The sequence below is a fragment of the Rissa tridactyla genome, chromosome 5 (assembly GCF_028500815.1).
Source record: "Rissa tridactyla isolate bRisTri1 chromosome 5, bRisTri1.patW.cur.20221130, whole genome shotgun sequence".
Classification (NCBI taxonomy): Eukaryota; Metazoa; Chordata; class Aves; order Charadriiformes; family Laridae; genus Rissa; species Rissa tridactyla.
Genome location: NC_071470.1, coordinates 82,434,247 through 82,459,172, shown reverse-complemented (window position 1 = coordinate 82,459,172; position 24,926 = coordinate 82,434,247). Strand labels below are relative to the sequence as shown.

The 24,926-nt window shown below is 46.9% G+C and overlaps 1 protein-coding gene across 1 annotated transcript in view; it reads right to left on the bottom strand.

The window, feature by feature from the left end:
• Positions 1-18,218, bottom strand: part of LOC128910089 (A disintegrin and metalloproteinase with thrombospondin motifs 3-like) — a 109,289-nt gene extending 91,071 nt beyond the window's left edge. Inside the window, exons 1-3 of the mRNA XM_054202936.1 lie at positions 18,038-18,218; positions 17,442-17,469; positions 9,425-9,825 (exon numbers count right to left, since the gene is read on the bottom strand). Coding sequence (XP_054058911.1) covers positions 9,425-9,825; positions 17,442-17,469; positions 18,038-18,106 — 498 coding nt within the window. The 5' untranslated portion in view covers positions 18,107-18,218. The remainder of the gene's footprint in view (positions 1-9,424; positions 9,826-17,441; positions 17,470-18,037) is intronic.
• Between the last annotated feature and the right edge of the window lie 6,708 nt (positions 18,219-24,926).

Sequence of the window (24,926 nt, the reverse complement as noted above, 5' to 3'; positions counted from 1 at the left end):
CTCATTAACAGGAACGGATGAGCCCCTCTGCCGGTCTGAAATGCCTGCTCTGAGACACTAAGCTGAAGAGAGCCAAGAAAAACCACGTTAAAAAAAGCAGCAAAAGAGGTGAAAGTCAAGTCACGCTCTGACTTGCTTCTGATCCACTAAAGAGCTAAAACCTGGAGGATTCAGCTGTCATCGAGATGGCAGCAGCCCAAACCTCCTGCTGCAGATGGGTCATTTGCCTGCCGCTTCCCCAGGGGGCACGTGTCCCTGGAAGTCCCGCTCTCCATCTTGGAAAGGAAGAAGGTGGTATGTCGCCAGCAAGGGAAGACTATCCAAGGATGCATCCTGCAACACCCTTCATTGCTGCTTTTGACTGCAAATTACTGAAAGTCTGTCTGGGATGCTAAACCCTAGGAGCTGAACAGAACTCCTTCCACCAAGTGGAAGCGGCTCAAGTCTCAGACCAACCTCACTTGCCAGCCACACACTACCTCATCACAAATGCCAGCACAATTTATTTACTGCAACACTTACGGAATAAACATTGATGAAACGAGTACTGAATTGCACTGTGGTATTATTTGTGGGACGGGTTATTTAAGAAAAGTGAGTGCCGGGCTGAGGACACTCAAAATTGGGGAGTTTTTGAATCGGATGCTGCTGTGACACCGAAGCCAGCCCTCGTGATGCCAACTCCATCACACCCACTGCTGCCTTGATGGGGACTGTGAAGCAGCCAGGACCTGCTCCTGTTCCTCCCAGGCTCTGACCAGTCTGGAAAAATCTGGACTCAAGAGCAAACTGAGTGGTATTCTGAGGGGGAAATGAAGGGACAATGTTTTTGTTGGATTATACAGAAATAGGGCAACTTACTTTTAATTTTCCCCCCTCTGCAGAGCACCCGTAGCACAGAAACGCTAGTATGGACGTACTCTACACACAAGGGCAAAGGGAGCAGCTTAGCAAAATTTATTTTCCGTTAAGATTAGCTCAAGAAGGGCTGTAAAACCACAACTGTTCAGCAGGGACACGCTGCTGGAATATAAACTCAGACCTGTCCAAATCGGCGCACGAGAGATGTTTATTTTCCCATATTCATAGCTATAAACAAGCATCCCTTTCACAGCTTCACCACCTTCTCGCCTCGGTAAGCTCCTCCATCAGCGAAATGCAGAGTAAGCAAAGCAAGATGATGATAAGAACACAGTCATTCCACTTTTTAAGACACAACACCTCCAGACGGAGACGTGAGGACTTAAAATATACTGCTTTACACAGACTTCCTTTGCCTTCAAGTATGCCACATGGAAAATATTTGAAAATAAACTGAAAAACTAATAAATGCTATTTTCAAGTTTAACTGCTGCACTGTTTTTCTCTATAAGGAATATTCATAAATGCACATATACACATACAGGCATTTGCCCACAGCCAGCCTCCAACACCTGCGTGGGGACCTGGAAGCCAGCAGGCACCAGGGCTTTACTGGAACAGGGTGGGAGGACTGGGTGAGGAAGGGATCCGAGGGCAATTAAAGCACCAGAAAACAATTACTCAGTAGGATTGTGCTTTAACTCCTTTCTTTTCTGATAAAGCAAGGGATGTGATGTTCTCTCCTGCGACAGAGGTCCAGGAAACGCATTTATGGCGATGTAATGCCTATCTTAAAACATACAAAATGTAATTAATCCCAGGATCTTCACAACAGATCCAGTGATCTTAATAAACTCAGGCTGGGACAGACCCTAGATTTCAGATACATACATAACTATTACCTTGTAGGTTTACAAGCAATTTGAATCTGCCTTATCTTGAGTTTGTGCTGCCCAGTGGACTACTCCGAACCCAAATGCACAGAGCATTAAGGGATGCGTTCAGACCTATTCTACCTGGCTAATAGCATGGAAAAGTTCATAAATACATTAATCATTGAATCGATGTGCTGTTAAGAAAGAAAAACCTCACTTCTCAATCAAAAATCACTACAAATGCTATTAAAATGGACATAGTTTTTTAAGCTGGCTGTTATTAAGGAAGCAGAAAAGGGGGGTTTCCCCCCCTCTTTTTTTCTGATCAAGCATCACTTGTACCACAGCACAGATAAAAAAGGAACTTAAAGCCTTTAATCTTTGGATGGCTTGCATAGGAGACTGTCAAGCACCTTCAAAACCAAAAAAAACTTGAAAAACTTCTGCAGCGTTGTGCAGAGACACCCCGACTAGTCCCGATGTCCATACGAGGGCAGCACTGACAGACCCCAGCTGGGCCCTGCAGGAACCACGGCGGCTCCAGCAGCCCAGGGTCTCATCAGGAATCACAAGCCCTGCTTTAAAGCAGGGAATTAATTGTAATCAAGACAATGAGAGGGGAAAACTGCCTTTGAATACCTCGCGGAAGTCTGCTTACAGTCCCAGTCCTTGCTCTTTCCTTGTCCCCCTGGGAAGTCACGTTGGAGAAGGCTACAGGAGAAGAGGAGAAAAGAAATTTCTCAAATTTGTCCATGATGCTTTTTCTCAGAAGGGATTTTCTTGGCCCAAGAGGTCTGGAACCTGCTGCTGATGCTCACCAGCAGAGCCCAGGAGCTGGGCTCCTCGCTCTATCACCATACAGAGAAGGACCACGGTGTGGGGATGCGCAACGTGCTTCATCCATTTTATTTATTTATCCAGATCAGGGCACGCTCCCAGTTTTTCCTTACCTGGCATTGTCCTCGTCACCGTTTGTGGAGGGCGCCAGGGGCGGACAGGTCCCTCTCCGCGCAGGAGGGATTTCTTCAGGTCACCCGGACCGCCAGGCCTTGTGCTTTTCTGCTCCATTTTAAAAAGACATGACATCTTTTTCCATTTGGAAAAGCGATTACCCAAACCGATCGCATATTTCCTAGGAAAGATATTTGCACAGCTCCTTATATTTTGGCCCAATTCGGTCTACATTAAGTCCATAGCAGTACTACTGTATATCTATTCAGTTTTTCCTATGACCACACAATCCTTGGAACAAAGGGAGAGGGAGCTGGAGCCCATAGGAAAATTATCATTTCAGAGGAGGACTTAGCTGTTCAATCAGCCTTGACAACGTAACGCGTACAACCCAGTGGAAACTCTGAGCATAACCCTTTTTACTACTTCCTACTTCACAAAAATGCATTTCGATGAGAGCTTTGGAAGAAAAAGGGAGGCTTTACGTGGGAAAGGGCAATTTGCTCTAAGCAAGAATGGGATAAATGCAAGGCTAGAGGAGAGAAGGAGATGCAAGGGGTAAGAAGCGAGGCAAATCAAGCATTGGCCCAGATCTGTCCCCATTAGAAAAACTTAAAAAAACAAACAAGAAGAAATAAATGGAGCTTGAGCAACCGTCTGCATAAACTTTTACTACACTACACAAAGTAAAGATGAAGTACCCACTTGTTTTGAGTGATGACCTCAAGGAGAAGCAAACTAGACATATAAAAGTACTTCCATGTTATATTATTTTACATTATATTGACATTTTACTTCAATCCCCACCACCTCCCTTCTCAATACTCCTTTCCTCAGTGTTTTATGCAAGAAGCCTGAAGTCCTGTATAAGTGACACGATAGCACAGCATTTTTTCCAAGTTTCTGGAGCTCATGAACTTTGAGAAATCCTCTTTCCTATGGATGTACTACGTCCGAAAAGCCTGTAGGAGCCTCCAGGAAGTGCTACGTTCTGGAGAGGTGACCGGGATGAAGTCCAAGCCCAGCCTGATGGTGACCAAGGGCTGCTCGGTCCAACGGGGAGGACGGGCTGAGGTCACCAGATGGACTCCGTCTGTCCAAAGAGGCAGCTGCAATCTATCAAGCCCAGTTAATAAGTCCTTGGGGCTGCCAAGAACAGCAAAAGGCAGGCGGTAAGAAGAGGCAGGGCAGGTTAAGGGAGTTCACTGGAGGGATGTAATTACTGTGGGAAGAACGGAAAAGGGCAGGGTAGGATGAACACAAGAACGTTCCACCAGGCCGAGACACTGCTGCCACCCGCATGGAGCATGCCACCAGCTCCTAGAAAGCTGGTTCTCCATTTACTAACGTCGTCTGGCCAGCTCGGGGGAAAACATGTTGAAACAACGCATTAGTACAAACACAGGAACAAGAAATAAGCCTTAATCCTTCAGTCTTGATGGAAAAAAAGCATTTGAAACAAATCAAAACACCCTGAATCTCCTTAGATCCTGCTATGCACTTAACCACATGCCTGAACTTAAACATATTTTTAAGGCTTTTCCTAAACCAAGGCTTTGGTCTTTGTGCAAGCATCTCTAGTCTGAGATTACTCCAGCCTGTATTTCAACCATATTTGCCCAAGGAAAGTAACTGTGCACACCTCTACATCCTTCATTCAGACACTTCAAATAACTCTATAATCATTAATGAAAGGAGTGCCAAAACCACCGAGGGTAGGAAACTCCCGCCTGCTCCCTTTCACACAGGGTGAAATGAAGACACAAAGTCAAAGGTTAACGTTTAAGAAGCCCCTGCTTTTTCATCTGTGCTGGGGGATTGTCATGGCAGATAATCAAAACCAAACTCTGGTAAAAAAATCCCCAAATACCCACACTTGCACATTAACTTGTGTGAAAGCACTGACCGTAAAGACGCACACGAGTTTCTTCAAGTCTTGGTACCCTCAGAAAAAAGGGATGACAATAAGCCAGTGAGGAATAACCCATCGCAAACAACAGATCTGAGCAGGTCTGGGGTTTTTTTATTCTTGACAGTTGGTCTGTCTCCGAGGATCTCCCCGGCTCGACAGCTGAAGGCAGGTAGGCTAATGAAGATCGGTCATTCGCAAACAGTTGTACTTTCAAATGAGTCTGTGAGCCCTGGACTTGGAAGGACGTGGTTCTCCAATTAACAAAACAAGTGACGGGGTCTGGCCCTTTCATTTCAAACAAGTGAGGTCAATGCTCTATAGGAAATGGAAGACAACGTTCACACTTGGCATTGCGTATATGCGAATATAAAACAGATCCCAACTCAAGCAAGGAAGCATGGGTCTAAAAAACACAGTTCAAAGCGTAAGCGCAACCTAAAGGCATTGCATACCAACAACCCTTTGGCTTTTGTTACAAAAGGAAGAAAGCTAATTGAGAAACTGAAGACATTTTCTCTACAACAAGAGGTAGAGACTGATGTAAAGCTTTCACTTTGTTATTTCTACAGGCTATGTTTCCTGTGTTCTGTTTATTTACAATCTGAAACATTTGTGATGTTTTTTTGAGGCGGGTCATTCTCTGCAGCATTGGACCAGGCACAAGACACCCGTGGAACTGCCACCTGCCAAATCTGCTTACAGCTCAATTCCACCTCCTAGAACATCTTGCACTTATCTTCCCACTTTCCTAAACCATGTGCTCCTCTAGATGCATACCAATGCCTTCTTAGCTACAAATGACAAGGTCAGGCAAACTTCAGGAACTTTTGAGCAGTTAAGCCATTAAACCTCCTGTAGCACCTTGGGACCACACGGGTCAGGCACAAATACTGTCCAGTAGATGCTCAACCTGGGAGTAGATTAACCACCCTGCTTAGGAATCTATGTTAGATTAAACATTTCATTTAGTGCAGACACACAAAACGTGTCCCCCACCGTTATCCAGGAGAGAAAGCACCATTAACACAATCTAACATGCTAAATCAGATACATTAAATGAAGTTCTTGAATGATATGATCTTTCTACGGAGGACAAAAGGGAGGACAAAAGATGTAAATAGGGAAGGGGCTTGGCAACTCATGCAGGAAGGCTTCCATAACCTTTAATAATACTTACTCCCCTGAGTCTGATGAGTTGAAGTCTGTTGAAGTCTGAGTCTAACGAGATGGAGAGCAGAAGAGCACCGAGGTGAGATGTTACCGTGCGGGCACTAAAAGGAAGGGAAAGCAGGAAGTAGGCAGAAAGAGATGTAGGAACGCAAGAATTTATGGACTGCAAATATATGAGCGGAGCACATGTGCCCCACAAGCGCTGTCTGGGTAAGATCAAAGTTCTTAAGTGCTTTTCTCCTTTTACCCTTCTCTGGGCTTCCATTTCCGATGCCCGCAGAGCCCAGGGATGCTGTTACTGTCAGCTGAGGAATGGCCACCTGAGACCAGCATTAACTGCTACAACAAGCATCAGGTTTTTCATCAGCACTCTTCCTTCCCTTCCCAACACCCGATCAACGTTTCGGCGTTACAACAGCACCATCTGAACGTCTAAAGATCGCCGCTGCAGGGCAGGCTTTAGTACCAGGACCTTACAGGCAGAGAAAAGCAGCCGTAACTATAGGGGGTACCAGTGGTCAACCATCAGAAGGTCCAGTTCCACCAGGTGCTACAAACCACACATCCCTCCCAGAGCCACCCGAGCTCCCCAAGGATGCTTTTGCTTCATGACTCTAACTCAGTTACAAGTTTTGCTGCAACTCTGGCAAATATTTGATAAACTGTATAAATATTGCGATGATAAATATTGCTACTTTCACCCAAACAACAGCAGAAATACACAACAGATACCAGAGGAAGCACCAGCTTTCTGAAACACCGCTAACAAAAACAACGGGCAGTTTCTACATGACAAATTAAGCATCCTCTTGCTATGACAACTGCATGCACATGCATGCGATTTTTTAAATAACCGGGGTTATTTTCAAGGGATATTAAGCAGATGCGAAGATAGGAATTTGCAAAACTGATGGCATGCAGACGACTTTTACTGCAAAAGTAGAAATGTAAACTATTTCAAAACAAAAGTGTACAAATATTTTGGGTTTTAAATGTAAGTTTAGATTCAGGAAGAGACTGGGGGCAAAAATCTTGCTTTACTAGTGCAAATACCAATTAGTCCATATATTTACAATCAGGCAATCGAATTTTAGCACCCTTATGTCCCTCATAACCATACATCTAGTGCTGAGAGCAGACACCAAACGATACGAAATTCATCAGTATCTGTGAAGTTAGCACACGTTAGCACAATACTCAGTTTTGCCCCACTATCAGCAGGTGTCTCATGAGTTGTGATTAAAAATCTCTTTATGCACAAAATGAAATTTGGGAGGTCTTCTGCTAACTTGTGGCAAGCCAAGTGTTCTTTTTCTGTTACTTCTGATATCAAACTTCCTTTGTAAGCTCTACAGTGAGTGAACTGCTACCAGAGTGACGTCCTTTACTTTCTCCCAAAAGCTAAGAGCCTAGCTAGCTACACCGGAGGGCGCCTGAATTCCTTTGAAGCCAAAAATAAATCTTCCCAGTAGACACACGGCCCTAGAATTTCTCACCGTTGTTCCAGTTTCTGTTAAGCTGTATTATCTCACTCTTCACATCTTTAGGATACGCTGGGGATCAAATATTCTAGCTTGGTTGAGAGATGCATAGTACAGCAAGAGAGAAGCCAGAAATGCTAACTTCTACTCGCTTCTGCTAACCTTGGCGCTGGCGGGAGGAAAAAAGAAATAAATCTGAAATCCCATCAATCTTCAGGATTATTTATTTATTTCACACTCGCTTAGAGCTCCAAAAGACTGTTGCATCAGCTAGCTGAAGTAAGCAAGCTGAAGTGCTCAAAAAGATGGTTTTTGACAGGAGAGCTGTTGTGACGGAGAGGGAGCAGCACAGCCACCAGCTGCTCTGCCAGGGTGTCCCCAGGCAGCTGGGCACCTGCAGCTCGGGTGGCAGCTGAGGTCGGGCCAGGCAAGGACCGGAGTCATGACGGCTTCACACCACACCTGGCCCCGACGCTGGTTTCCAACCTGGCCACATGGTGGGTGGCTCAAGGACTTGAAGAGGCCCCTCAAAGACTGCAGGAGACAGCTTGGGTTGAGATGAACCAAGACCATGATGACTCAGGAGCATCTACCCACACTCCTTCTCAAACAAAAAGCATGTGTTCTCCTAGTCCAGGCCCTAAAACCACGGGAAGCACATGAAGGGCTTCTCCAGGATGGTATGGGAAGAGTTTCCCACACAACTGGGAAACCTCCAGCTCTTTACCTAGGACCCCCTTGGTATCTACTGTCTTCTTAATGTGGAGGTTTGTGTAGACAGCAACTACTTCTTCAGTTAACTGCAAACACAACATGAGCAGCTTGTCAGCCACATGGCAATCCCCGCCAAAGCTGCTGTACTCCTTAATCTCATTCCATTTAATCCCATCGATTGTCTTAAAGTGCTGTCTCACTTAACACAAGAACTTCGTTCAGGATTACTGCTACAACACAGCTCTCAACCCCAGGGCGTCATTCACTGCAAGAACCACTTCTGAAGCTGTATCCATCCAGGCAGATGTAAACACAGCACACGGCCAACAGATTCTCCTGAAAAAAACCCCAAACCAAAGAAAACACACCAAACTGACTGCAGCTGATAACCTCGGGTGTAAATGCCACCCGTATTTCCTTTCTTTAGGTAAGAAAAGTCGAGGAGTTTGGTTGCACGCAGCCCTAAGCTCGGAATCAGGAGTTTGGGACATTCAGGCACTTTCTCATGCGGTGGTGGAGGCAGGGAGGTTTGCTCGCCAGTACTTATCGCAAAATGCAATCAAATCGTTAACGTGGGGCATGTGACAGGAAGAGGGAAACCTATTTCCAAAAAGGGATACTTGTTGCAGACTCGTTCATATGATTCCTCTCCTGAATAGCGGTGGAGTAACCACCACATTAATCTTCCCGGATGCTGCAGTCATGTTCCACCACTGCTCCTGCTACTTACAGAGCACAAGGTGAGTATTGTTAGCTTTCTTGACCGCATGATTGAATTAACGAATGGTATGTGGACTCGATATATGCCCAGCCTTTCAATATGGGATTTGTGTACCAAGCCAGCAGCTGCATCTGCTGAAGCCACAATGAAATAGCACGTGTTCTCAACCAACACAGCATCAGGACCTGAGAACCAACCGTTTATAGATGGGAACCACTCACTTCTCATATGATACCTTCTGATGAAACAAAGCAGCATGTAAGAAAGCAAAAACCAGGCTTATTTTACAAATAAACCCTTTAAAACTTAAATCTGTTGCTATTCTTGGACTACAGGGCAGCCCGCGATTTTGCTACCTGAGAAGTACACAGTGACGGTTTGGACGCCAAATTCTACATTCACTCACCCAAAGGTTGTCTTTTAAGTGACTTAAACCGACTTTGTTTTTAATCTTGCCATTTGTAACACCTCATGAAAGTAAAAAGGAAAGCCAACAAAACGCAGGTTTGATTTCTTTCTCTCACGCCAGTGATGCTAAGGACTTTGCTCAAACTTGGAGAAATTATCCCAGAATAAAGCAGCAGGAGCATAGACATCAATACGTACTGAGGCATTTACTACAGGATTTAAGAAACGAAGTTCGTTAAATGATATTATTAAGAAATGTGTAGTTAAAACCAACAAAAACATGTATAAAGTGGTAAAGTACGAGATGTTAATGCCATGAAAGAAGCCTTACCAGACCATCACAATTGCTGATGGCCACAGAAGCTCCAGGGATGTCAGTTATGTCCCCCACATAGGCGCAGTTGGTCCACAGCGGCTCTCTTTTCCATAACCTCTGGGCAGCAGTTCCAGTCTGACTGGTGTTACCGGCATCCTTTCCTGTTTCCACAGAGTCTTCGTACCACTCCACTACGGCCTCGGGAGCCACCAGACGTGTGTTGGGTTTCAGCCGGAGATGGAATTCCCTTCCAAAGGCAGTGACGTTAAAATACAGCTGTTTGGGGCTCTGGGACACCTCCCGCGCTGATCTTCTTTGGTGACTTGCAGAGAGGATATTGGAGACGTAGCTTCCATCTGCATTGGTACTAATTGGAATCACTAACCCGTACGGTCTCGGTCTGCTCTTTCGTAATTCTGATAAGAGAAAAACCCAAAACCAAACTGAAGTTAGAACAAGAGCATGGAATGAGCCTGAAGACATCTCCCCTTCCAATACGGCCAGTTTAGGATGCCGGTTAGAGCTACTCTGAATCACTCCACTGACAAGTTCTGATGAAGAATGATAAAAACCTGTGTAGTTTTGAAAAGGACAGGGGACGGTGCCACTTAACACACCAATGGGCATTAAATTATCTGCTCCTTAGCTAGTCTGGGTATGAGCACAGCAATGCAGTGTAGGCACATGGGAGGTACGTGTCACTGTGCTCTCCAGCATCTTCATTTGGGTACCCTACAGCAAGGTCTCAAACACTCTTAATACTATAAATTATCATAAAATGCTTTGTACAACTCTTACCCAGAGCATGAGAGGACACGTAAGAAAGAAGAAAAGCGTCTGACACATCGCCACGTTGAGCAAGCTATGACAAACCAGGGACAATGCGGGGGGAAGGACATGTCACCTTCAGGGAAAGCCATGGTGGTCGAGCACCAGGAGCTCTACCCAGTTACGCTCCCCAAATAAACACACACCACAGATGCCTGGATACACATTAAGTGCGTGCAAAACACCCTCCACATGCCAAAATTTTCAAGAAGCAGGTCTTTCACGACTCTATTTTCATAGAACTTACAGAGAAACCCCTGAAATACTCATTTACATTTCGCTTGGGAGTTTCTCGGGGTGTGGGTTTGCTTAGCAGCCACAGAAGAGGCAGCAAGCCTTCTGAATTCTCCTGAAAACCCTGGTCTGAAACACCATGCAACTCCTCCACGCACCTTAAAGAGAACTGCTTGCTCCTGTGACAAGACCTCCATTAAGAGTTAGAAAATGAAGCGCCAGGCTTGGTTATAGCTGCAATTTGCATAGGTATTTCTGCAGCCTTTGAAAACCGCAGTAGGGAGAAGAATCCCATAGGTATCACTGCTGATGAATCCATGTCAGCAGCGGTATAAGCAGTAACTTTTGCCTCTCCAGGTCTCCTCTAAGAAACACCCTTACCCAGCACCCTTCTGTTGCCCTTCGTCTTTGCCTAACTTGAGTAATGGAGTTCAAAAGCAACAGAGAAGCTAATTATTAAAAAAAAAAAAAACAACAAAGAACTTAACAAATTCGTACCAAAATCCTGCACTTCACTGCAATACATCAAAGCTCTAAAACTAGCCAAACCGCACTCTGTTGACAGCACTAAAGACACCCTCAGGTGATGCTCACTGGCACTCAACGGCAAGGAGCCCTGAAGACCAGGAGAACTTCCCCGGAGCAGTCACTGCCATGAGACCTCTCATCACAGACTGGTTTGGGTGGGAAGGGACCTTAAAGCCCACTCAGTGCCACCCCCTGCCCTGGGCAGGGACACCTCCCACCAGACCAGGTCGCTCCGAGCCCTGCCCAACCTGGCCTTGAACCCCTCCAGGGATGGGGCATCCCGGGTACCCGGGCCCTGTGACCAGACAGGGCTGTGAGCGACCCAGAAGTTCTCTGAAGGCTTCCCTGCTTTGGCAGAGGCATTGGACAAATGGTAGCAGAGGCAAAGCCACAGCAGAAAAAAGGTAACAGGAATGAAAGCCCCATTTCCTATCATTTTTGGTGGTTACCACCACGTCAGCGCAGGATTCCTGTCTCATTAGCAGCACTGTTCCCTGACTGGCAACCTCCCAATTGGGTTCTGAATTTGCCTAAGTGAACACGATACCCCCGCACCCCCAAAAAAGCCTCCTTCTGTGTAGTCCCTTACCTATATCCTGAAAATAGCATTATTATCTTAAGAGAACCATCATTTCCCTCTCCGCTCTCTGCCACTCTTAGGCATTGATGAGAAAAGGAAGAGAACCTACTCTTTTGCTCAGAAAAACATCTCCCGTTACCACTTATCACGCTCGCAGCCCTGCACCAGGACACACACACACGTTTCCCATTGAAGTAATTTCACACCAGTGTAAAACGAGCCCATCAAATGAGTTTATCTTTTCTGACAGACCTCTGCAATCTGGTGGTAATCAGGATACTCGGGGTCCAATTTTCATCCTGTAAAGGACGGAGGAGAGATATTCCGGGGCCAAACTGCTACTAAGGACTGGACCAAAGTCTTATTACCTGTGTGTCAAACTCCATGACAATTAAAAAGACACTTAGCACAGAAATAATTATTCCCTTGCTCTTCTCTTCCTCAGAGAACTGGCTAAAGCAATATGAGAGTGATATTACTGATAATTTTCATTTTAAAAAGTTGCAGGATTGGGTAGCTCAGATGCTACAGCTGAGAATTCCTCAAATAAATATATTTAATTAAATGAGCTAAATTTTACCTACTCCCAGCGTGAATCATGCTTGAACTGAGAATTAATAGAGAAAAAGCTCAGTAGCTTGTCCCTCGGAGCCATCTGCTTATTTTAAGAGACTCACGTATTCTTCAAATAACTTTAGTATGAAAATGCTCCTAATGGCTTCATACAACTATTTTTTCCTCCAGTTTTCTTTTATGCGAGTGACTGAGGGATTTGACAGAAAAAAAAGGTATGGTACTAGTAGGCCGTACGTGGATGTTTAAATTCTCGCACTATAAATATCTTTAAATAATACACAAATACTTTATCCTGGGCAAGCCAAAAGTTCGCTATAATTTTCAAGTCCGTTGTTCTGAAAACCCCCTGTTTTCAGCCAAAGCCAGCAGTCCCAGCGGGTTTTCAGTGGCGGACAACAAGCCCTTTCGCCATACACCTACCAGACCAGGTTGTAACACTGGTACCCTAATTAGGACATTATCCTTAGGATAATTCCCATCTAAAACCCTGGGAATACCGAGTCAGAATTGCTAATGTCTCTCCTTAGAGAAGAGACCAAATTCAAACTCTCAACTCATTTTTTTTATTAATTAGACACCACGCGAACAGGAGCCAGAGCTGCTGGGTTGTACGCCCCAACTGGGTCACAGTAAAAGCCGAGATGCTCACGCTCCCTGCGCTGAGATCTCATTCCCAGCCTGACATTCCTCTTTTTACCGCGCCAAGACTCTTCGTGGCTTTTTCTTTTTTTTTTAAATAATAATAAAAAAAAAAAAAAGCTGGATGTTCAATGCCAGAGACCACAGTCTGGTGATCGAATTCTGTGTTCGCCGCACGACTGAAAAATCGCTTTGCACATCTTGCAGCCGTATTCCCAGACCGCTACTTGCGGGGGCAAAAAAAAAAAAAAAAAAGAAAAAGTTATTTTTGCTAATAACAAGAGCAGCCAGCTAGCCACAAGAAGGTAGGAACAAAGGGTGGAAAATAAGAACTGTCAAGTTTTTGAGTCAGCAAAAGCCTTTTCCAGAGTCTCCAAATGCTGAGCTAGAAGAGGAAATGCCTTTTGTTCAAAGGCAATTAAAATTAAATGTGACATGACTGAATACTGAAGACATCTAAACTCCTCCACTGACTTGTGTTACCCTTTTTCCATAGACGGCACCGTCTGACGAAATGCAATTCCAGCTGTAGGTGTTCCCTTTCCGAGGGTAAAGTTTCAGAGCGGCTCTGTTCTGCTAATTCAAAGCTTGCAGTAAGGAGCGGAGAAGAGGCACAGAGCAACAGAAAAAGCACTCAGCTTCAAATCGGCTTCGTTTTTTCATCTGGCCTTAAACCGCCGCTCCAGTTGCACAATGTTTAGGTTGAAAGGAAGCACTTAAGAAAGAACATCACATTCTTTCATTGTGTGCCAAAACATAATTAGCTAGAGAATGCCTCTGAAGAAGCCCGTCCCTACTTTTTTTTCCCTCAAAGACACATGAAACCCAAGAATTAACACCACTGGCTCACTCTAGTTGTCCTTGCGCTGTAAAACAGCCGTTGACAATGGAGGTTCAAAAGCCCTAAACTTTTCTTTTTTTTTTAAAAAAATAATCTGCATTTGGAAAAGTATTATTTTTTAGATATAAGATTTTGTGAAATACGCTAATCAGAAATTGCTCATGTGGTTGCCCGCAGCAGAATTCCAAATGCATAAAAAAACCACACCCACTTAAGAAAGATTTCAAAAGTCTAAATTGAAATCAGTGCAATCAGTGGAAAGGCAGGAATTTCTGAAAGTTCAGAGAAAATATTTCTACATCTAAACCAAGTTACCCAAGCTTGAAGACATTACTTTTTTTTCTTCTTTCAATAAGCATTTAAGCCTTATCTAGCGTTTGTGACTCCGACTGGGTTTTTTCTCACACTGCATGTAAATACGGTTTGATAATGGGACTCTCCTTTTTCCAGCCCTCTGCGTTGCAGCCATAGGACCAACTTCTGTGAACAAATTAATTTTCTGACGCCAGGAGCTCCTTCACCTATCACCGCGACCTGTGAAATTACCTCCACCGAAGGAAAGCGCTGCCAGCATCATTTTTTCCCAAACGTTTTACAAGCCGTGGCAATGAGATCTAGATTAATGACTACATGCAGCAGCCCCACCTGCCTCTCTGTATTGCTAGCGAATGCTTCAATTAGGAATAGCAAGGTCGAAACCTACTAAAATTCTACCAAAAGCACAACTGTTTTGGCAGAGATGATGCTGTGCAAGGGAACAAATCTGTGGGAACTGCTGACACGACCCTGTCCACGTTGTCCCACCACCAGGCTGTACAGCGAGTCCCAGACTGTCCCAAGTGACACAGTGTGATGACCGGAGGGTGACTGTCACCTTCTGGAGCTCCCTCACCTCTCCCGGAAGGCAGATCTGATCATGGCTTGCCGGGTCAGGAAGCTCAGCCACCTCGGCAGAAGGGCTGGACCTGTTGTTCCACCTCCGGAGCATCGCTGTGCCCGCACCTTCTGCGGGGAATGTGCTGCTGGATGGCAGACGTCCAGCTTCCCAGCAGAAATACTGGGGGGAAAAAAAAATCATTACCTGCTGCTGCAGGAATTAAGAGGGCAGCATTTCAATAAAAAGACTGTCACGGGTTCCCACGTTGTGAGAGATTACCCTTCCATCCCACAGATAACCCTAATGGGATGAGCGCAGAGCTGCTCCGGTCACTTAGCAAAGTGTTGCTTAATGACAAGAAAAGGTGGTGCGGTGACAAGAGGACCCCAGCAGGTCTTCCATCCCCACTCTTTTCTGCCTTCATCGTTGGCTGGTGGCTTCCAGAAAGGAAGAAGCAGTTTTTGGCCCCTCTCTTCGCACCACCTGACTCCCTCCAGAACTAAGGTTCACTCTGTATTTGGCTGCCTTTCGGTGGCAGAAATACCCAGAGAGAAAGACAAGACAGAAAAGGGGGGTCCATTTCTTGGGAATTCCCCCAGCAGCTGGCACCTGCAGAGGGACGAGGCCATGCCATACGCTCCAGTGCTGGACGCTGGATGGCTAAAGGCAAGCAGAGAGGCTCCCATGGTAGCCTTCTCTAGTGTCCTCATCTCTCCACTTCACCGCCGACTTGTCCCAGGGATACAGGTAGCTCCAGGAGTTCCTCGTGGTATTTCCACCTGGGTGATGGTATCTGATGCTGCGGGCAGCCTGGCACTGCCGTTCCACAGGTCGGGCATCCGAGTCCTCTTCCCGAAGGAGCACTGAGCAGTGATGCAGCTCTGCCATGGGGGAGGCGGGGGCAGGAGACGGTAAGATGCAGCACCACCCCCAGCACCTTAAGCCTTACTATTTCACGAGTGAAAACACAATTTCCTCCTGACAGCTCCCAGGCATTTACAGTACATTATGCATTAGTACTGTTAATTAAGCTTGAGTAACTCCCTATCTCTATATTAAAAGATACCGACGCTAAAAAAAATACTGATATTAAAAAAAAATAAAATCCTATATGCTTTCGTTTGTCCTAAGTGACTTTACAGGCTATGAGAAAAGAGTAGCTGCTGACAGCAGTCAGCCCTGGGCCAAATCAAAACACACAACACCGATGCACAGTGACACTTCATAGGGACTTAAAAAGTAGGACAGCCCATTTGGAGGCAATCCCAACGCAGGTTTTACTGTCATCACTGAAACTCTAAACTGAGTAAGCCATGCTTTTGGAATCGGAATTTACAGGATCAAATATTACCTTAAAAAAAAAATCAAGCGTAGGACAAATCCCAATGATCGTAAGCGTTAATGAGGTATCTGTGCTTTGAAAATACAGTGGCGCAACGGGACACGTGGGACCACGGACGCGTGGATCTGCAAGACCCACCAGCTGATGTCCTCTTCATCTGTCCCTGCCCAGGGAGAGGAGGGTGACACCACGTCAGACCCAACAGCTCCCCTGGTGCCACCAGGGCCCGGCAGAGCCTGTCCCACACCCACCTGGCATGTGGGATTCACCCTCAGTATCACCCCTCTCCTGCGGTTCCTCAAACGTTCCTGACTACAGCACTGCTGGGGCCGTGAAAGAAAGGAAAAAGTGAAAGGGGAAAAAAAAAAGTTATTTTCCAGAATAAGGAATTTTGTCTGATGTACTGTATAATTTAAAAGACGCGTTCCTATATAGCTTATGGTTTCTGAAATTCAAATACGATCCATTTCTCATGGAAACGACTAGAAATAAAACACAGGCTCAGCATACCACTGGAAAAAAAGTCTGTTTGCCAGTTAGGTTTCAATGTACCTAACGGTCTCCATTGCCATTATTCACTGATCGCAGTGGAAATCGACCTAAGCCCAGAAGAACGCAGCGCCAGAACTGAAATTGAGACAAGACCTCCAGAATTTAGAGAAGTACTTGAAATTCTTTTCTGAACAAAACCTTCAGCTCAAAACCTGAACCAAAAACCCTCAGAACTGGAGGTCTAACGGCAACTGGGAACAGAAGGGCGTGGGGTCCATTCCCAGCGCTATCGCTCCTCTCACAGCAAAGCCCCAGAGCATGCTCGTGTGCATACACTTGTGCCCAACAGCAAACTGTTAAAAGGCTCGTCTTCCACCTCAGAAAGCCAAGGAGCCTGTCCCTCTCACCAACGCCCTAATTATATGAAGCTTCCCATCCTTGAAAAGAGTCAGAGATCCTGACTCAATATGAAACACCCCTGGGCAGGACCAAGCACCTTGCGCTGCGGTGCCCTCATTCCTCCCAGACACCAAGCAGACAAGCAGTTCATTACCTAAAAATATCGGTTTATAACTCAAAGTGAGCAACCGCCGTTAGGCATGCAGCAAGCACGCTGTGCCATTGGCAGAATATGAAGACGCCTCGGCATTAGACAAATTTTTTCCAGCTAAAAGGTTGAACACTTCCAATACAGAAGGAAAATGGCATGAAGACGCGAACGCCCTGGCCAAGTGGGGGAGGCATTTCCTCCTTGGTTCAGAAATGAAGACAAAGCATCTGACCTGGAGCCGGTTTGCTAGGACATCGGGAGAGTTACTTTAAGCATGCTGCAGTTTTTAACTTTTTGTTGTTTTATATTTAAAGAGGGAAGCACAGAGGTGTCAGGACACAAAAGCACATAATGAGAGGGCATGTGAATTCAAGTCATGCCACATCACTCAAACCACAATCGCTGCTGGGTGGTAGCCGGGTGGGGGCAACACAAGGGAACGCTTGCCTGCATGCTGATCATCTTTACAGAAAATAAACTATTTTGTTAAGCGTATTTCTTTTATTTCTGTTTCGACAGCAGCAATAACAGTTAAAGAGACTTACCTATCTGGACGCGTTGTTCTTTACCAGCCTGCAGAACAGAAAAGAAACACAAGCACAAAGTTGTTAGTATCATTACTATGCGATATGTGACAGCAGAGCTGAAAAATTACTCGGTCGGTACCACACCGTCTTTTACATCTCCGCTTTTGGTTTCCAGGGATGGCATTTTTTCCTGAACTGAATACGCAGAGTCCGCAGTAAGTTTAACGTAAATAGAGCCGCTAAGAAACGCGGATTCTGAATGACCCGTTCCATATATCGCGACACGGAGCCAAAAAGTTAGTTCGGCGCCCGAAGGCAGGCCCTGGCGCCCCCGGGGCGGTGAGGAGGAGCGCGGTGACAGCTCCCCGCCCCCCCCCTGCGCCGAGGGCCGCCCGCCGCTCCCGGGGGGCAGCGGCACCGGACCGGCCGGGGCCATGGCGCCCGGGGGCGGGGATGCCGCGGCTCCGCTGCCGGGAGGCCGGTGCTGGCCGCACCGCGGTGGGGGGGAGGGAAACGCGTTCGGGAGAAGAAGCGGGCGGCCGGGAGCGCTCCCCGGAACAGGAGCGGCGGGAGGGGACGCGGGGCGGGGGGGGGGGGGTCCCGCCGCCACTCACCTGCCGGCCGGCCGCAGCACGGACCCCCAGGAGCGCGGCTGCCACTACCCAGAGGGGCAGGAGCACCATCACGGGGACCGCCGCCCAGCCACACCGCACGCTGCCAGCCGCGGCCCCGCTCCTCCCGCCTGCCTCCTCCTCCTCCTGCGGCGGCGGAGCGGCGGCGGCGGCTCCCCCCGGGGCCGTTCCCCGCTGGCGCCCCGGGCGGGCGGGGCTGGGCGGCGGCCGCTCACCGCGCCGCCTCCTGCTGCTGCCCGCGCGCTGCCTGCGCCCTGCCCGCGCGCTGCCCGCCCCGCGCAGCGCCACCTGCGCCGCTGATAAAGGCGCCCCGGGGGCGGCCACCGCCCCGCCCTCAGCACGGCCCGGCACGGCCACGTCAGGGACGGGCCGGGCCGCCGCCGGCGTGTCTGGGGGGCACACGGGCACCGGCACCCCCTCAGGGACACGCGGGGGGGTCGTGCAACGGGGCCATCGACACGTAATGTGGGCGCCCCGGCTCGTCAAGAGGATGGTTTGGGTGGGAAGGGGCCTTAAAGCCCACCCAGTGCCGCCCCCTGCACCTCCCACCAGCCCAGGTTGCTCCAAGCCCCATCCAGCCTGGCCTTGAACCCCTCCAGGGATGGGGCAGCCACAGCTTCTCTGGGCAACCTGGGCCAGGGGCTCACCACACTCAGAGTGAAAAATTTCTTCCTGAGATCTCATCTCAATCTCCCCTCTTTCAGTTTAAAGCCATTCCCCCTCGTCCCATGGCTCCCCTCCCTGCTCCAGAGTCCCTCCCCAGCTTTCCTGGAGCTCCTTTAGGGACTGGAAGGGGCTGGAAGGTCTCCCAGGAGCCTTTTCTTCTCCAGGCTGAACTCCCCCAACTCTCAGCCTGTCCCCATAGGAGAGGGGCTGCAGCCCTCCCAGCACCTCCAGGGCCTCCTCCGGCCCCGCTCCAACAGCTCCGTGTCCTTATGATGTTGGGGACTCCAGAGCTGGAGGCAGCACTGTGGGGGGGTCTCCCCCGAGCAGAGCAGAGGGGCAGGATCCCCCCCCTCACCCTGCTGTGGCAGGGACACCAGCTTCACACCATGCCGGTGACTCCGAGAAGAGCCCCCCAGCCTGCGACACCATCCCAAAGTTTCCGTATTTCCAAAGTTCCTTATCATCCCCAGGCAGCGCAGCAAAAGCTACCGAGACCCAACTGGACCAGAGCCCGTTACAAAGTGACTGCTCTTCCCCCCAGCACACACCCAAATCTCCGCTCACAACAGGCAGTGTCACCTGGCCTGGACAGGAACCAAAACCCCCTCAAATAGGGCCTTCTGCAGACAAAAATCTTAAAAACCACACTCTGTATGTTCTGGGTCCCTTCTCTTTGCCCAGAGACGTTTACTGAGTTGAGGCCGCGCAATATAAAGTTGGTAACAGACACCACCGGGGTATCCCCGAGGGGTAAACAAAACGCTTTACAAATACTTTTTAGGAGGCAGAGATAAAGCACTCCTACATCCTCGCTCCTCAGCTGTGTTCAGAGAGAGGGGTGAATTTGGTCAGGGCCAGGATTCCCCAGTGTCACGAGAGACCATTACTACGGGGAACATCTGGATCCCAATTTAAAATCACACTGTTCTGTTATGTCACAACCAACCAAAACACGTTTCTCTCGGCCTCCATCTACCACAAACAAGTGGCTCGTTGCTACTCAAAGTTTTTCAGAATAAACGTGTGAAAGCCTCGCTATAACAAACTTTTAAGCTCAACTGCCTGCCAGAAACCATCACATCTGCACGAAAACCAAAATACTGGTTCTACTAAACCCGAGTTGCCCCATTGCAACATTTAAGAGGAGGAAGACACCTCCAGCCTTGATTTTTGGGAGATATCTTGAATATTTAAACCCCACCAGCCTCTGCTGTTTCAGGGAACGCGGGTCCCAAACTGCGTTAAGTTCTCTCACAAAGCAAAAAAATAAAAGGAATTTTTCTGCAGAAGCGGGAATGCCTGGATACACGTCTGTTATTGCAAGGGTAAGATCATTTCTGTCCATAAAATACCGGAGGCAGCCCGTCACACCCCGTGCGCTGTGACTGCGGCAGCTGCACGCTGCACGAGAGATGCTGTTTAAAGAGACTGGAATCCGGAAGGCTGAGGGGCTGTAAATTGCCAGCTACATCACCATACGTTAAAAGGTAAGTTAAGGACAGTAAGTTTGCAAAGCCCCAGGGTCAGAGCTGTCAATTCCGGGGTGCCAAACCGGGATGCCAGCCTAAGCATTAGGATACACCACTTCTCATGGGCGAATTTTCCCTCGTAAAGTGCACAAACGTGTACCGTTCACTTAATGTACAGCTGCTCCACGTTTTATTTCCCTCACGGATGCTCATTATCTGACCTCAGACCTTATCTACTGCTCGTTATTCAAACCCTGAAAACAACGACATTGATTTCCTTGTGGGTTTTCCCGTAACACAACATACCCGAGTGCTTTGCAAACCATCCGTTTTCTGCAGTGAAATGATGGACCGGCACCATCTCCGGTGCTTCACGCAGGTTAATTCTAGGTGTAATTCATTACTTGATCGCATTTTCTTCCATTTTGTCTAGCTAAGTTGCAAGCCAGGCTCTTTTTGATTGCACTCCACAATTTCACACGCTCAGGCTCCCCGCAAGGGGGAATACAGAGGAGGAGCTGGTTCCAGCAATCCCCTCCGCATCCCACAGGAACGCTGCGGAAAAGGCAGTTCCGAGGACTCCCCATCGCCCAGGCGATGCGGAAGAGGACTCGGAAGGGATCTCTAAGTGCAGAAAGCCATCACACCACGGGCGCAGGGAACCCAGCCTCTGGCTTTTTGTAATGCTGTTGCTGTGATCTTAAAAACATTCTCTCAATAAAGTTGAGTGTTGTATCCAGGTTGTGGAACTTTTCCAAATTGGCTAAAAAAGTTTCTAAAAGTCAAAGAAACAGAGATACAACAAAGACAGAGCTGGAGGCCAGGGCAGATACTCTGTTTTGTCAAGAGCAAAGAACCAAAGTTTGACAGAATTGTAAAAGAGCAAAAAGAAAGTGATGAAATTAGATGCCTCGTCAGCTATTTCTAACAAGAAACAAGACCAAGTACCATATCTGTAACAAAGGTAAATCGAGGCAGCATACAAAAGTTCAATTAAAGACATTTCTCATGCCTAACAGCCAAGTTTGGACATACTATTATCAAAAAAATCATAGATTTTCATGTGTGTGTTTCAATTCTGATATATATACACACGTATATATGTATTTACATATGCATGTACACATATACATAGCCATTAAAAATCTACTAAGTATTTGCGATTCTAAAAGTATCCTTGCTAACGCTACATCAGCCGGGCTTTCTGCAGGTTCTGTCGATGCACCAGACTGACAGCTACAAGTACTTCATGAACCTGAGGTTTGGCCCCAAAGCCAAGAGGCACTCAAGTCTAAAAGGTTCTGCACGGGGCCAGATTCTGGAGTGCGAAGACTGCGGCAGGATTTGCATGGCAAGAATCATTCTTACGGGAGTGAAAACTCAATGGTTTAAGTTTTTAACCTGATGATAAAGGCTCTGGAACGCCATCTCTGTGAAATCTCGCTTCCCTCACAGCAGAAGTGCCTGCAACGCAAAACCATTTCAAAGTGAAGTTGTAACTGGAACAAGAATTCAAACGGAGAAACTTCAAAGAAGAACAGTCCCTCTGTGGAACCAAGAGAAATTAACTGAACGGGAGTTTTTGCAATGCTACTTAATACAAGCTTTCAAATGTTAACCTTTTTTTGAGGCACGCCCCTAGTAAACTTAACTATAACATCTAGGAATTGCATGTCCATAGTCCAGATAAATCACAGTCTTCAGTGATCGTGTCTGCACACCCAATTAATATTCAGTTTTGCAGTGACATTTCCTGCTATTTAGGAACCATTACGATTTACTGAGTTTCTGATCTACTCTGTTCTTCGCCAGCCCGCATTTGATGACCTTTCTTAACAGTGGCCAGTTTGGAAAGCACTAATTCCTGTTCTTTCCAAAACGGACATAGAGCTCAAAATTAGCCAGGGGTAAAACAAGCCAGTATTTAAGCTGGCAGAGATATCCACCATGAACACCTATTTTAGAAAATCAAAAATCCTTTGCAAGCGTCGTGCAGATGGTTGCCGATTTTCTTAGAAACCGCAGTAGCAGCGGGCCATGGGGGACATCTTTCATTAAGAAAACACAATGCGGGCTGGTTCAAAAAACGTACAAGACGCTCCAGATGAGGTAGTTACAGACTGATTTACTGTCTTTGACACCTCCACAAACTGAAGAACATCCCTTATACAATGCTTGGTTGGTTGGGGTTTTTTTTTTTCCCTTTTCTTCTTCTGTTTTTAATTTTTTCTTTTTTTTTTTCTTTTTATTTTTCTCTTTTAATCTTTACCATTAAAACCACAGTTTGTTATTTGCTTCCAGATACCAGCTCTGCGTCCACGTGGCTTTGGTGTCAACTTGAGCGACTGATAGATGGGGCCTCAGGTTCCCCTTTCTCCACCTAAACACAGGCGGAGGGCAGGAGCCTGGAGACCCAGCGGAGTTCCTGTGTACACCGCCTGGCCAGGGTTCCAGCCCGACAACCTTAATGAGAAGTAGAAATATTTTACTTTTTTTCCAAGTAATTAGAGGTGCAGGAGGCCTACGATGCAATCGTTAAACCTAAGGCAATATGAACCAGTTTCTTCGCACAGGATACATCCGAAAAGAATGCCTGCCCCTCGTTTTGAAAGTTCATGACTATTTGCATTTCGGCAGCGGCTGAGGTCCCATTCATGGCCTGGAGCCCCATTGTGGCAGGCATTGTGAGCGCACACAATACAGGGGCCGCACACAAAGACCTTTCCGTAAGGGCTGGAGTCACACTACTGCAAAAAAACATATCCAACCCCAACAGCCTGGATACGCAAGAACCAAATTTTATGCTCTTAAACAGCACCCCATCCCTTGCTGCATGCTTGCGGCATTAAGTTGTACAGCTGTCCTCGGCTGCAGCGTCCCTTCTCCTCTCCAGGCAATTTGTCACCACAGCGGGTAAGGACAGTACCACAGGGGCTCCAGACTCTGTCCCACCATCACCCAGGCGAGCCAATATCGCCCTTACAATCCCAACAGCTGCCTCCTCTCCAGCCCCACCATATGGCAACTCTGTCCACGCACTCCAAAGCCTTTTTTGCTGAGATTCCACATTTAAAATTTTTTTGCCTTGTTTGCCATCCAACCGCTTCTGTCGTTCGATTTCCAAAACTGCGCAAGAAGCTTTTTTTTTTTTTTTTTTGCTATTACCCTTCTCGCGTGTTTGCCACGGCAGCGTGTGAAAGGGATTTCAGTACCAAGGTGTCAGACAAGCATTGCCAGGCGGCACGTGAAATGCCAGCACTCTATAAATGAAAACGGCTATAGTTTCTCCTTCCTGGTGCATTAAAACTGGGAATATTAAACCACACAACCGTATTTAATTGTTTTAAAGACACTATTAATCTAGCAGATTGTTAAATGAAGAAATATAGTAGACCTATTATTTTTAACAAAGCGGCGTAAGATTTACGGTCAAGATTTAACCACGGGACATAGGAAACTGGAGAGAAAAAATGTGAGACATGAAAATTACAGCTGTAAAATATGTTATGAAAAATAGAAAGTAATGGAAAGAGGCAGTGCTTGGGACAATTTCGCATAATAGACACATTCCATAAGATTGTTCCTATTTTAAGGTGGTTAATTTTGAAACGATGCATGCCAAACAAAATGCAATTAAAACCACCTCGAATCCGCAAAAGAAATGAATAAACAAATACCCATAAACCATTCTAAAAATAAGATCCAGTGAAAGACCAAGCTTTTAACAGCCTGTGGTACTGATAGAGAAATTGGCGGTTCTTGTGTTGCAAGAGATTCCTGGAAGCGCTGAGGCAGCGACCCTTATGCATCCAAGGCCCATTTAAATGCTTGTGCTTACCTTAAACCTTCCAAAGAAAACACAGCTGGAAAACGCCTTTCTCATCCCGCACGGCCAGCGCCAGGCATGCACGTGCTCTGCCTTCAAATTCTAGAGAATTGTCTCTGCGTGAAGGATAGATGTAGTTAAACTATACCTGTACGCAGCAGGTACGGGAACTGTTGTGTGACACCCACCCTTATTTTTGTTAGCGTTTTTCCGGTTGTAGAAATTCCCAGTTTACACTTCTGCAACCTCCTTCTCTATATAGGCAGACAGATGACATACACCTATAGGTAACACTTGCTGGATGCTCACACACTCACAATAATTTTTCCACTGATAAGGGCAATTATTGGGTTCTAGGAATCTGCACTCAGAGATCTTCAACCAGGATTGTATTTGCCATGGATGTTTTTACGTGCCGTTTCCCCTTTATATTGTATGGAGCGGCAGAGCAGTGCCCTCCACTTGGAAGCACTCAATCCAAGGACTTCAGTAACGCAGAAAACACCGGACGGTACTCTCTCTGACATGGAAATCTCCCCCCAGTCATGCAAATGGTTTGGGTTGGAAGGGACCTTAAAGATCATCTAGTTCCAATGCCCCTGCCACAGGAGAGATGCTGTAACTATTACAACCACAGAGTGGCTGTTCTTTCCCTAGCATTTATTGTAAGCTGAAGCGTGACAGCATGTTTGAATTTCTGTGGACAATTTCTTTTGAATTGTCCAAGTAAACCGTTCTGGTAGGGCAGCCAAGCCGGCCCGAGGAACTGTGTTTCAGTAACATTTCACTCCCAGGGCTTCACAACCAACGAAGGGCATGAGTAACAGCAGTACGACAAATGCTGCAGCACTGCTAATCTCCTGAAATAACCACTTATGCACAAACTTGTATCACTTCTGTAGCCACGTGC